Raw genomic sequence first — 14,523 nt, forward strand, 5'->3', positions numbered from 1 at the left:
AACTTAAATTAAGTCAAATTGCATAATCATAACTTGAATTTCTGATCCGTGTATGTAGTTCCAAGTGGAAGGTAATCAAAATGATCAGGATTTTTTTGCTGAGGATTGCCAGAATATTTGGAAAGATAAATTAGAAAATTTCATTCTTTCATATTTTCATACTTATTTCAAGCAGATAAGGTTAGAATGTATGGGGAAGGACTATGATAAAGAAAAACTCTTACGTTTAATAAGTTAAGCTTGATAGCATCCGCAGTATAGATAGTGCAGTAACATTTTGAGGACGGGACTTGGTGAGTCATTTAGAAGTGAAACTAAAATTTAACTGAAGTAGAAATGGAGAACATAAAAAACCCCAAACAACTGCATCAGCAGCTTTTCATTTGCTGGTGGGAGACATGCCTGTGCAGTTCTTCAGTCACTATTCAGGTTGAGTAATAGCCAACAGAACAACTGGCCTCACAGATCAATATTTTCTGAATTATGAACAAGAATTTCTAGCGCAAAAGAAGCCAGGAGCCCAGGAGCAGGGTCCCTATGGGGAAGGATTTGGATACCAAAAGAAATACTGCAAATCCTGTGGTCGTGCCTGAGGGCCAGCAGATACTTGAGTCATGGTTGAACTCTTGATCTTTGGAACTCTTGTCCTGTATTTTCGCAAGTGTATGTTAATCTTTTCAGAAGTTTTGTGACTGAACTCTGCTGGATTTTGGTGGAAGGATAAAGTTTGTGGGTGCTTTTTATACAGACCTTTTTTTTTTTTTGTTTTTTTTTTAAATCTTTGGAATCTAATATACTACTTTGACCAAAGCAGAAAAAAAAAAAGACTATTTTGGTTTCTGTCTCTGAAAAATAATTATTTTCTATAGCTACTTCAGTAATTTTCCCCATTTATTTTCTACCTTTTAAAGTTCTATTATTTGCTACACCATATAACATACTTTCTTTACAATTCTTGAGATATGAGTTGGAGTGGTGCAAAAGGAGGAGAAAGGATATAAAATTAAAATCCTGAGAGTGGGTTTCCTTCACCCTGTTGTTGAGGGCAACTGTGTTGAGAAATTGATGTGATTGTTTATATTTTGCATTTTTAGGAAGGAGATTGCTATGGTTATGAAAAGCTCCTACCTTCGAGGACTGAACTTAGCCTCTTTCTTTGTGGGAAGCAAAATAACAGTGTTCATGACTTTCATGGCATATGTGCTACTTGGCAATGTTATCTCTGCAAGTCGGGTGTTTGTTGCAGTGTCCCTGTACGGTGCAGTGAGACTGACAGTAACTCTGTTCTTCCCTGCGGCTGTGGAGAGAGTATCCGAGGCAGTGATTAGCATACAACGAATCAAGGTAAGGTTATTGATTTGAATGGTATGTGGATTTCTTGTTTTAGCATTGTTTTAATGTTGCTGACATTAAAGCAGCCTTATTTTGGTTTGGCAGTTTGGGTTTTTTAATAAAATAACCTCTTTTGAAAATGGAATGTGTTGCTGTGTATGCACATGCAAAAACATGACATGCACCGTAGGGCAGACTGAAATGTAGGAGAAAAGTGTACATGCAAAGAGGTGGTGTAGACATTGAAGTAAGAGGAATGTGTATACAGCTGTGTGTGGTGGGTTGTAATTATCCCCGAAATAAAATTTGCCAGACCAGCTCAGTTGGAGAGCAAATGAAGCTATATTTACAACCAGACTAAAATCGTCAAATATGAAATGCAACGGGTATATACAAAATATACAATATTTACACACAGTTACAATTTGTAAACAACACAAGAACCCCCCTGGACAAAACCAGGGGGTTACCAACAGCTTCCCCCTCTCACCCTCCTGGACAAGGAAAAGAGAAAGAGGAGAAAAGCAGAGTAGCTTGTTAGTGTTTAGCCACATCAAGAACACAGTCAAGGTCAGCAACAGCCAAGCAAAAACACCAGCTAGTATCTGCTAGAGTGAAGTCAAAAAGGGAAGAAGTTAGTTTATGTCAGACCAATGGGATTATTTAGACCATATCATTATTTTCCCCTTAACATCCAATGGTAATTTATTTACCTTCTACCACTATTCTACTCAATCTGTGGAAAATATTCCTAGTCATCAGCTTAAAACTACCACAGTGTGCAGATATGTTGGGAGATGCAGATATGTGTGCAGATGGGAGCTGGAGGTCAAAGCAGGCAGATGGGAACTGTAGCCTTCGTAGTCTGTGTGTGCTGCACAGCCCTGTCAGCTATAGGGGACAGATGTGAGCCTAGATAGTACCTCAGTACTGGAGTGAAGACTCAAATTCAGCAAGGATGAACATCAGTAATGCTGCTGATTTGGGCAGATGGACTTTATTTTGTTTGATTTGCCCTGTTTAGAGTGTGTTGTGAATAAAACAATCATGTTTGTTGTATCTACTTTAGCATAAACCGCAAGAACAGAAGAAATAAATGCAAAATGTATTTTGAATTTAAAACTTAAAAAATCCCAAATTTTCAGGTTATCAAAATATAGAATGAAACTATGCCAGCCATTTTAGAACTTAATTGGGGGGAAAAAAATAATATTAGCCTAGAACAAGGAAAACAAACACTTTAGGTACAGTCAGATTGCTTTCATAGTGTCACTCTGCCATTTTCTGATGGAAGTAGATAAAACCTTCCTATTTTAATTTCTTCTTCATGTTCCTGAATATAATAAATAATCTGATAAATTTTCTGATTTATTGCTGTGTGAAGCCCCCACAAAAATCTCTATATTAAATAGGTAGCCTTCGCACCTCAAAGAAGCATTTTGTAAAAATGTATACAAATGGAATTAGAAAAGGTTAATGTGTGAAAATCATGACCACATCAGTATTTTAGGCTTTAACATTTATTATTACTGCTTCATCTAAGCTATGGGAGGGGAGAGAGGTGCTTGGGTTACTGGATATTGCACACTGTCTTTTCTGTACTCCCCACATGCCCCATGTTCAGCTGCAGGGCAGTGCTCTTTCAAAGGATCTTTCATGCTGTGCAAGTTGAGAGACATGGATGGCTGAAAAGATGCTTTAGAAACAGGAGAATGGCACTTGAGTAAAGGCAGTGATGATCTGTTCCTTTTTATCCTTGTCTCCATTTCCAGCATATCCTAGTGATCAGAGGCTTTTGCTTCTGACAGCTGGTTCATACTCTCTTGCTCTTATGATTCCTTAAGGATGGTTTTTGGAAACCAGATCCAGAATTGAGGATCGTTGGATAAAAAATTGTCCTAATAAATCTGTAGCATCCTTGATGCCATCACCAATTTTTTAGTTTCCATTTCCCAAGCCGTTTAAGGGCTGGACATTTTTTCTACTGAATGACAAGATGCTGCCATGCGGCCTGACCAAAGATGTGTTACTGAAATGTGAAGAAGTGGAAAGGAATTAAGAGAGTAGGAAGTACAGGACAAAAAAATAATTAAGATGATGGTCTCTTCTCCCAGGCAACCAGCACCAGAACAGGAAGACACAGCCTCAAGCTGCACCAGGGGAGGTTTAGGCTGGAGGTTAGGAAGAAGTTCTTCACAGAGAGAGTGATTGCCCATTGGAATGGGCTGCCCGAGGAGGTGGTGGAGTCATGATCATTGGAAGTGTTCAGGAGGAGACTTGATGGGGTGCTTGGTTGCATGGTTTAGCTGATTAGGTGGGTTGGGGAATAGGTTGGATGCAATGATCTTGAAGGTCTCTTCCAACCTGGTCTGGTCTATTCTATTCTATTCTATTCTATTCTATTCTATTCTATTCTATTCTATTCTCTCTTTGGGCACAACTGAAATACTGTGTGTTTTTTAAAGAAGATGCTTTCTCTTAGGTTTTGTAGAACAAGTGGGGGTTTTGTGCTGATCTTCAAGCATGTTCAGATGGAGAGAAGGAAGCAGGAGATATGGTTCAGGTGACAATAAAGAATGATAGTCAGAAAGGAAGTAGTAGCCTTTCCTCCATGTTAATTTATACATACATAAGAACTGTGTGGCAAAAAAATAGTGGCTTCCTTTGTTTTTCACCTAAGCTCTCTTTTCCCTTCATCCTAGCTACACATCTGAGAGCCAGTTTGCATCTCTCCTTCAAGGTCATTCACTCTGTTGTGATGGAGCAGTAGGCTCAAGGTCCCTGTGTGAAACAAAGTGAGAGTGGTTGTTTTTCAGAGGGTTATTTTGGCAAATACACAAAAAGAGGATAAGTTTCAGCTGGGTGCAAAAGATAGAGGTTTCTCTTTCAAGGACACAGCCGTATCTCAAACTAATGTTTGCTTCTCAGCATCCTGTGGGTGGCAGAAGCTTTATTTTGCTTTGCATGGAAGATTATCGAATACAAGAGAATGGAAGAATGTTGCAAGATAACATAGAGTCTCTAAGGCTTACTTATTGCATTGGGAAGTTTTATTTGTAGTGTTGATTTTTTTACATCTTTAAAATTCATGGTGTTAACCGTGTGACTTTTTTTCTTTCTTCCTTCATTTGTACTAATTTTATTTGAAATCTTCCATATGCGATAGTTTAACATCTTTTAGTTAGATGGCTTGCTAGGATTTAGACAAGGAGTCAAAGCTACTGCAAGAAAGAAAAAATTCCCCTTAAACACAGAAACAGTAGACTGATTCTCTGCTTGTAACTAGCATGGTATTTCAGCCATCATCTAAATCCAAATCACACTTCTGAGGTATTTTCTTAAGCCAGACACCTCAGTAGTGAATTAAGCAGTGCCTGGAGTTGTTTTTTTCTTGCCTACTACTCTCTTATTCAGAGTTCTCTTTTACACATGTATCCATTTGGGCCTGCCTGTCTAAAGCAACTCTCAGAAATACTCGCCTGGGCGGACTGCTCAGGCATGTCACTTTTGCCTTTTGGTAGAGATAGATGTGTACATGTATTGAGTTGCAGAATGCTGACTTAAAACACTTGACTTGTCACTGCTCTCTGAAGTGATACTCACCAGCTGGAGCTTGAGCAGTACCTCTGTGCCTGTTAATGCTCTTCTTGCCTTCCCATGGCTCCTGGCATCCTCCTCCTGCTTCCTCTTAGTTACTTAATTCTGAAAGCCTTCGGTAGCTATCTGCAAGCTGTTAGCTTAGTACTTGTTAACTAAGCTTGTCTTCTAAGATCAAGGTCTCCCTTCTTCTCTCAAAATACTGTCTGCTAGAGCCTATTTAAGGTCTCTATGCCCTGGGATTCAAAATGTCAAAGAACATTTTTTTTTGTTTTAAAATAGTGCTAATTCTTATTCTTGAAATCTTTCTCTAGAATTTGCCCTTTTCCTTTCTAAATGTATTTGAAGTTTTTATAGTGTAGCATCAGGCAAGTTATGCTAGAAACATGGCAGTGATACAAACGTGCAAGTTTATGCAACTTGAAGGAAAGTCTCTCACTTGGATATGATGTAGAAGTACAATAGTGGTGCAAGGAGCCGCTTACGCAGATGTAAACAATTGAAATTTTTTTAAATGCCCAGAACTTTAAAAGTAGAGGTTCAGATAGTGTTCTGCCTCTTTTTTGTCACTTGAACAATGCTTAAAAGTGACAGTAGGCAGCTGCCTTCTATCTTGTCTCACTTGGGAGAATTATAACATAAGCTTTACCATCAAAGCAGTGAAATGATAAAGTGTTTCAGTGGGGGTTTCACTTCTTTGGCATGGGAAGAGGGAATCAAACAATTTTAAGATATATCAATGTTTCAAGAAAGGACTTGACAGATTCTTGAAGTCCATTTGCGTCAGGAATTCTGTGTTATTGAGCAGTGGATTGATAAGAGTCCTGTAGTACCTCTATGCTACTTAATCTGCACTTTAGGTTTTTTTGGGAGGACAGTTAGCTACATAGAGGTACACTGTTGAAAGAGTTGTACATTGGTTTGGAATTGTAATCCTCAATCTGTTTGTGGTGGGCTTCCGTTCTCCCCCTCCCCCCTTAGTTAATGTTCTATATTCTGCTTCCAAAACCATGTTCTTGGATTCCTTTCTCAGTCTCACATCAGGCAATATCTTGTGGTTTTCTGTTGCTGCAGAACTTTCTGATCCTCGATGAGGTCTCACACTTCGAGCCACAACGTCATGATAATAATGAGAATGCCATTCTTCATGTTCAGGATTTGACTTGCTATTGGGATAAGGTAAATTTACTTATATGAAATATGAAGTATATTGGTGGTGTGGGCATTTTAAGTCTAAATAGCAGTATATCTATGTATGTTGTGCTGATGTTTTTTATTCTGTTTTTTGTGTGTGAGGATTGTTTTAGTATGTTAAGCTCTGTAGAACAGGGCTGAAAACACTATCAAGAGCACTTTAAAAGTAGCTATTCATTAATACTGTATTTTATGTGAAAATATCTCTTGTTATTAACAGCATTGTATTGTAGCTGAGATACTTAAATTTGAGTTAAGGACAGACAGCTAAGGTGGGCCTTAGCATGTAGGGTTTTCTTCTGTGAGCTGAATGCTGATGAGTCAGTCTAGAACCAGTACAATCTCTTCTTTCTCATAGCACATCTGAAAGCTCTAGAGACTAGTCTGCACATACTTGTTACTCTGTGTATTATAGTTGAGGTTGTTGAGATACAATTTGTCCTCTGCTTAAAAATGCACTAAAACTGACAAAATGGTTAGACAAAGGGACAATATGCAGGTGGTAAATCTGTTATGTGTCAATTTCTTTAAGATCAGGCAAAGAGTGAGTGTTGGTTCTGTTTTAAAACTGCAGTTGAGTGTTGTATCAATTTGCCTTCCTGTCCCGTGGTCAGTAGGTGTTTATCCTACAGCAATTAGTGATGAATTGTTGGAGCTATTATGAAGTGTCAAGAGAAGCTTCAGTTTCTATAAGAAATAAGAAAAGTTCAAAATTGGTTGTGCCTATAAATTTTGTGACACACGTTTCCCTTTATATACCCTCTTCCCCTACTATGTTGGGTCCCATGAAAGTGTGAAAACATACATGAGGATCTGCTTACAATGACTGCTGCTCCTCAGTTATTCTACATTACTTTCTCCAAGTTCTCTTTGACATAAATCTTTCTGAGACAGTGAAGAATTTTTTTTTAAGTTAATTGACATGAAAAAATTTATGGTAAACACATTTTGCTTTAGGACGTGTTTCTTAGTCTTTGCTTTCTTTCCAAACCAACTTTGGTACCACTGTTAACAATTTATAGGAAGTGGTTGCATAATACGCCCATAAAGCACCTTCTTTTTTTTGTGTGCGTGAGTTGTTTATGTTGCATAAAACAGGGCAGCATGACTGGAATTACTGGTTTCCTTTCAATTTAAAAAAAAAACAAACCCAAACCAATAAACCACCCACTGAACTGTTAATGTAACTTTCATTCTGATATTTAATTACAGGCAGCGTGCAGGGGAGAAGAATTGTTTTCCCTGAAATGTTAAGAGCTGCTCAGAAAGCTTGACTTACATACTCTCACAACGATACAAAATAATTTTTATAGAGTTGCTGACTGAAAAGATTATGAGCTCTGAGATAGGGAAGCTATAAAAAGAATAATAAAAATATGCTATCCTTTGTCAAGTAACCCAGTTTGGCTTGCTACCCTGGCTAGGTTTCTCAAGACTTTTTGGATCTCTGTACAGACATTGTACAGCTAGGAGATAATTTTTGTTGTTTTTAAAGATTGTGAACCAAAAAAGATACTAAAAGTCTCAACAAACTACAAATCCAAACCCACTGGAATTAAAGAAAGATTGTTAGTTAGGCTTTTAGGAAAGCAACCTGACATGGTGTATTACAGGTTAGTAAAAGACAGAACCAATTAATTCATGGTCATGCTCCTGTTTTACTAAGTCAGGTTTTATCTTGAGTCCCACAGGCTAGTCTGATAGCAGCGTGGAACTATGTGTTCTTCAGTATGGGTTTTTACTGATGGGCCTTGAGTTTACAAAACAATCTGCTCAACTGAGCAACTTCAGATTTAAAATTCAAGTGCTTGAACAGAAGCCAAAGTTATTTCTTGTAATATTAGTCACTTAAAGAGGAGCCTAGTAGTATAATACTTCTGTGCAATATGTGGTCTCTGTATCCCTTAGGTGGGATAAAATGCTACTTTCTCTTGACTGTCAGACGTGTACAGGCTGCCCAAGATCACCTAAAGAATTGCTGCCCCAATGTGCTCTGTCGTGACACTTCAAGTCTTGGTTCCCTTGCTTGTGCTGGTATTAATGCTTGTATGCATGACTCTGTGATGAACCAGTTCAGAGGGATAAAACAATAGAAAAGGAATCACTTTTAGTATGATTTGTTTGCTGATAGCTGACTTCCATGAACAACCCTTCTGCAGGGTTAGGCAAGAGCAAGCAGCAGCAGAATGGAAGTGAAAGACATGGTTAGTTGACAGGTCACAGGAGAGCTGGGACATTTGTGGTAATGAACTGTTGCATGAACTAAGCTTTAATATTAGTCTGTGCTCTAAGTGCCTCAGTTTAGTGCCTAAAAATAGGTGTGACAAATTCAGGACAAATTGTCTTTAATTATTAGCAATGCTTATTTTCAAAAATGCCATGGGTGTTTGTGGCCATACTGATTGCTGGCCTTCCTACTTTTGTATAGAGTCTATGATATCTCAGAATACTGCTTTAATATATAATATTTGGGTATTAGTGTAATAACTCTTGTAAGGTGTTCTGTAATGCTTTTAGGCTCTTGTGATTTTTAAGTTCTTTTCTTTAAAAGCTATATAGGGGAGGAAATACCCTCACAGTTCTGTAAATGCCAGAGGCACAACTTCAAGATGTCTGAATGCTCTGTGTGTCTGAAAGCTTGTTTGTTTTTTCCATGTAGACTAATCGATTCAGTAAGAGATATTTTCTCTTTCTACAAACTTTAAAACAAACAAAAAAACCCGCCCCACAACAACAACAAACACCCCCCCCCCCCCCCCAAAAAAAACAACAACCCAACAAAACAACAAAAAAAATCTATGGCTAGTGTTAGTTGGTAGAGTTCCCCTGAGCATAGCATTAGCTGAGCACCTGAGGTCTGTGCTCTGGACTGAGAAATAGAAATAATGGTAAAATGATGGTGGGGAAGTGGAGTGGAAAAAAGGCAAAAAGTCCCGTTGTTGCCACCTTGTGGAAATTAATAGTAGCAACAAAAGTAGTTTTGCAGAGTCAAAACAGCACACACAAGTCCAGGTTCTCACGGCGTGACTCTGATTTTCATGTGAACCCTGAAGTCTGTCTGTGAGGTAGCAGCTGTGATGGGGGATGTGTGGATTTGAGTTCTGGGTATGGTGCTGCCTACTCACGTTAGCGTATTTCTCCTGGCTTGAGGAGATAAGTGTGTGCTAGCCCAGCTCTCCCAGCTGTTACAGGTGTGGATGTATGCTGTACTTGTGTCTCTCCCAAATAATTTGAAGCAAGTTATTAGCTTCCCCTTTACGTAGTCCCAGAACCTGCTTCATGCGCCATCTTCTCTGCAGGGTCAGGTCATAACCTCTTCAGTCCCTTAAACTTCAAAGAATGAGTGGAGATTTTAAGTAGTCTGCAAGCTGTTAAGATGTGCACTAAATGTTCTTCACATAGCTCTTTCTTGAATCTTAAGACTGAGGTTTTGTGTGATACTTTAAAAAAAGAGGGGGGGAGGAAGTATTTCTATTAAAAAGCATATATTTTCAAGTTTGCATTTTAGTGTCAGTCATGCTTAGTGTGGTCTAAGATGCATGTAAAGGCAGATCCTATTACAAGGGTATTTTTCTTTAATGAGAGGGAGATACACCAGGCCCTTAGGAATTGTGGTTTAGCACAGCTCGTAATGACATGAGCACCCTTTATTTTCACAACGAACAGGCTTTTTTACTACCTTGATACAAGAGGTGCAAAATATGTTGGGAAATAAGCTCTTATGGGTAGTATAACAAAGGATAGGCATACTAAAAGGAATATTAAAGAAACAATCCTAGGGTAGTACCTTTTCACACAAATAGGCACTGTGTTGTCCATTTAAATTCTCTTAGAATCCATGATACACAAGACAAAGTAGTGTAAAATCAAATGGTGTTTTTCTGTTTTCACTTTGGATAGCACCTTGACAAGAAGGAAAACAGACATGGCTTTCCTGGAGCTCCAAAAGAGCTCAAACCTTCCCTTTTCCCAGCATTTGTCTGCCTGCACCAGGTGTGCCAGGCTGGGGCTGTGAATGGTGCCATGGCCAGCAGAGAGCTCCTGTTTCTGAGGCTGCCAGCCCAGTGCTGAGCTGCAGTGAGCATGTGTGGGCTTTGAGGAAGCACTGGTTCTGCTGCCTTTGGGTTCCTTACTCCTTAAACACTGTTTTATGTGTATTACTTGTGTGTGGTGAAGGAGCAGAGTCTTTCAAAACTGTTTGTGAATTACTGAAGAGGCAGTCTGTATGCCTGAATATGGGCACACGGGTTGCTAATTTATAGTTATTTATGCACATTGTTTTCTCTTTTAAAAGAGTTGTTTTGATGTTGTATATTTCATTACCGAGAGCTTAACTTTTTCTCAAATCCATAGAATTTAGAAAGCCCAGCACTTCAACAAATTTCATTTACTGTCAGACGAGGGGAATTACTGGCTGTGATTGGTCCTGTAGGAGCTGGAAAAGTAAGTCTTAATGCTTACTCCATTCTGTGGGGGGTTTCCGAGTCTGTTAAAAGTGATTAGAGATTTGAAAATGTGCAGTTCAGTTCTGCGTTATAACACATTTCACATCAAGATACAGGCATTCAAGAAAGGCAGGTGTCCTTCTGGGTATGGGCAGGAGATCGTTCAGAGTTGGAACAGTAGTTTGTACATTGCTTCTAGACTGCATGTTAAGGGTACTAGTGCTCTTCTACTCTTAGCAGAAGTTTGAGTGGCAGTGTGAAATAGGTCATCGTGCCAGTAAACGTTGCTTAATCTCTGGGATATCTTTAACGCAATCAAATGTCGCAATTCTTATTTTACTTTTAAAATCTTTTGCAGTCTTCACTCTTAAGTGCTGTCCTTGGTGAGCTGCCTAAAGACAAAGGTTTGATAAATGTCACTGGAAGAATTGCCTATGTTTCGCAGCAGCCTTGGGTGTTTTCTGGTACAGTCAGAAGTAATATACTCTTTGACAAGGAATATGAGAAGGAAAAATATGAAAAAGTTTTGAAAGTCTGTGCTCTTAAAAAGGTATGGTTTTCTCTTTGTGTTGTACTTCCACAATCTTTGTTTTTATCTTAGTGTTCTTTCATACATGGGCTACATGCTGCGGTATATACCAAACAAAATTGACTGGAGCAAATCATATCACTTACCAGAAATAAATGCAATTGTTTTTGACATCCGTTATGTGAACGCATTCTTGTAGTTCTGAAAACTTTCACTAGAGGGAGGTGAAGCACAGACAAATTAGGGAAAACCTATTCCCAAGTATTTAATTTCATAATTACATGTAGCCTTTTTCAGTGATACAGTAGCTCTGTGTAAATGCTATAACAGGTGGAAAACAAATAATCAGGCTAGAATGATTTGTGACCTCGATTTTGTATAATATATATCCTATATGCTTTAAAAAAAGTCATGTATATTATGTATTATGCATTACTAGTGACTGTCAAAAGAACCTTCGTGCCACATATTGGAGAACTCGCTGAGCCCAAGAAGTTCTATGAAAAAATATTTTTGAAAGGTCTGTGTGCAAAGGAGTTTGTGACATGAGAGATAGAAGAGGATTAAGCCAGATTTGTCAAGAAACAGTCATTTTGCTTGGCAGCTAAAAAGGTTTTATGCAGCATGTTACGATATTCCTGTCAGCAGAGACACAGGTGAAAAGTAGATGGTTACTGTGATGAAAATTTTATTGCAAGGTTTTTACACATGGTAGATAGAGTGTTAATATCTTCCTCTGATATTCAGTCATGCTGTGGCCTAAATGTAAGGTTTTAGTGACTTTAAAAGACGGCAAACTGCACTGAAAACAACAACAACAAAAAACACCACTTTGTATTTGATGGTAGGCTTGCTTTCATAGTTTTCTTTCAAATTTATGTATCTTATGAAAGCTGTGAATAAACTTTCAGAATATGTTTTATATCTTAATATAAAACTTCTGTGTTTCCTGAATAGGAAATATAATCGTATGACATGGAACACCATGCAATTTGCAGTCCTGAGTCCCATAAATGATCCCAATTTATGTGATGAATGTTCTGGTTATTTCTCTCGGATACATTAGTCTAAGAATAAAAGTAATAGAATTCTTAGGGTCATTGGCAAGTGGAAGATAATTTACTGATAATAGTTCAGGTTTATTTATTGTGACAGCTCATTTCATTCTAGTAAAAAATAATTTAGTGTTATAGTTCCTACTTTTTATTTTCTGAATCACCAGCAAATATTACTTAACTCTAAGAGCAGCAGAGCACTTCTCTCTGGCAAAGCTGTAAAAAAAAAAGTGAACGTCAAGATCTCGCCTGTTTTTTTCTAGCTTTCTTAATTATTTTTCCTGAAAATGCGAAGTCATAAAGTAACTGCAGGTATTTTATTTAGTATGAATCCTTACATTTTAAGTTGAGATAAGTTAATATTTTTCAAATAAGAAAATGTTCCGTTGAAACAACTTTGTTGGTATTTGAAGTTAACATTATTAATTAAAAAAAATAATCGTGCTGTCTGCTTTTTTTTCCCATTAACAGGACTTAGAATTATTAGCAGATGGTGACCTAACAGTAATAGGAGATCGTGGAGCTACACTGAGCGGGGGACAGAAGGCCCGTGTAAATCTGGCCAGGCTAGTAGTTTTTGCTGTTACTAGAATTTACAAATTGTCAGACTTCAGTGACTAAAGTAAACAAATCTACGACTTTATGATACTGACTTTTCTTTCAACCTTTCAGAGCTGTGTATCAAGATGCAGACATCTATCTTTTGGATGATCCCCTGAGTGCAGTAGATGCTGAAGTTGGAAGACATTTGTTTGAAAAGTATGTTACTGCTCTGTTTTCATTTAGAATACAATTTTTATCTTGTAATTCCTTATAGAAAGCTTGAGAGAGCTATTTTGGGGATGATGGAACTCTTCACAGAATTCTGTGCGTTCACTTTATTTTTCCTCCGTTTTACCTCTTTGGAAGACATACTGTTTATCCCTCTGTGTCTTTCATTTTGTTCTTTATTTTTAAAAGCCTTTTAATTTTAGAATTATTAGTTTAGAATTATTCATAATGTCATACATACGTTTTCTTGATGAGAAAAACATCAGATTTCATACATGAGTATTGGGGTTTATGAATCTCATGTTTTACAAATATTAGTTCTGAGTGAAGAACAATACGGAGTGAGATTTTAAATTACTTCTTAGTTTGCAGATTTTTTTTGGCAGTAATAATCAATTGATTCAAATGGCTAAGGGAGAAGACTGAACTCAGATTCTGGAGTGATTTTTCATTTTGGTTCTTGAATGGTTGAAATTTCAGGTAGGTGAAATAGGGACTGTAGAGTAGGCTGTGAAGAGCAGAAATAGAAGAAAACAGACTGTATGAGCTAACCATCAAAGAGAGAGATTGGACCTTCCTTTCTTCATTCTTGAAGAAATAGGAGAGTGTTCATTAAAGGTCAGGTTCCCCTCTCAATAATTTTCTTCTCAGTCTCTCTCTTCTTTCAAATTGCCTAATCTGCAGTGCATAGTGAGTATGAGAATAATCCAGTCATTCCCAGCCAGTGATTCTTCCTTGCTTATTCTTAGCCTGCAGCTCTCTGTATCAAAAGCTATAATCTAGAATTTATTAGAAGGAAGAAGTTCCATTGACTGAATTCAGTAGGCTTTGATTTGAAGCCTTAAATTAGAGTGTTTTCTTGAGCATGCTTGCATCCTTTGAATTCCACGCTCCAAATACATGAATTAATTTGATTTTACTCTTGTTCCCTCCTCTCCACCTCTAAACAATCATAAAAAAAAGTTCTTGCAAAAATGGTTGTCAAATTTAAACTGATTAGTACTGCATGTATGTTCCCTTTCCCCATCTGGGGAAGCTTTTCATATCTGAATTTGAAAATTGTATATCCTGCTGATGTTTACAGTTTGAAATCTGAAGATTGCTCTGAAACCCTGTCAACATTTTAGTTTATTGATTTCTTCAAATAGCTAGTGTTTGTTTTTGTTAGCCAGCATGGAGTAAGAGTTTTATAATGCATTGGCTTTATGTTCATTATTCTGCGCAGGATCATTTTTGCCTGCCGTGACTGATAGATGGACTTCATTACTTCTGTAGTTCACCTGCTCTTTCAAGTTACTTTAATACCTATTGAAGCTCTCTAGGCTTTAGCTGCTGTTTTTCTGTTTCTGCACAAGATTGCTCTACAACTCCAGCACCTGACTGTTTCAGTGCCTGAGTTCTGAATTCCCTAACTCATGGGGTCTTTTCACAAAGTGGGAAAACACGAAAATATAGTAGTTGCTTGCTAAGGAGGTTGGCTTGCCTCTGCAATTTACTGTACATTTTATGTGAGCTGTGACATGAGAGCATCTATATCCTACTGCAAAATCTGAAATCTGGATTTTTGTACTTGAAAAAACAGAAAGAAGATAGAAAACGT

General features: G+C 37.7%; 1 protein-coding gene across 1 annotated transcript in view; it reads left to right on the forward strand.

The window, feature by feature from the left end:
• The window catches only part of ABCC4 (ATP binding cassette subfamily C member 4), a 157,115-nt gene that overhangs the window by 36,307 nt on the left and 106,285 nt on the right, over window positions 1-14,523 (forward strand). Inside the window, exons 8-13 of the mRNA XM_054163062.1 lie at window positions 1,095-1,344; window positions 6,004-6,108; window positions 10,477-10,566; window positions 10,927-11,118; window positions 12,624-12,718; window positions 12,825-12,911. Coding sequence (XP_054019037.1) covers window positions 1,095-1,344; window positions 6,004-6,108; window positions 10,477-10,566; window positions 10,927-11,118; window positions 12,624-12,718; window positions 12,825-12,911 — 819 coding nt within the window. The remainder of the gene's footprint in view (window positions 1-1,094; window positions 1,345-6,003; window positions 6,109-10,476; window positions 10,567-10,926; window positions 11,119-12,623; window positions 12,719-12,824; window positions 12,912-14,523) is intronic.

The sequence above is a fragment of the Dryobates pubescens genome, chromosome 7 (assembly GCF_014839835.1).
Source record: "Dryobates pubescens isolate bDryPub1 chromosome 7, bDryPub1.pri, whole genome shotgun sequence".
In the NCBI taxonomy this organism is placed as follows: Eukaryota; Metazoa; Chordata; class Aves; order Piciformes; family Picidae; genus Dryobates; species Dryobates pubescens.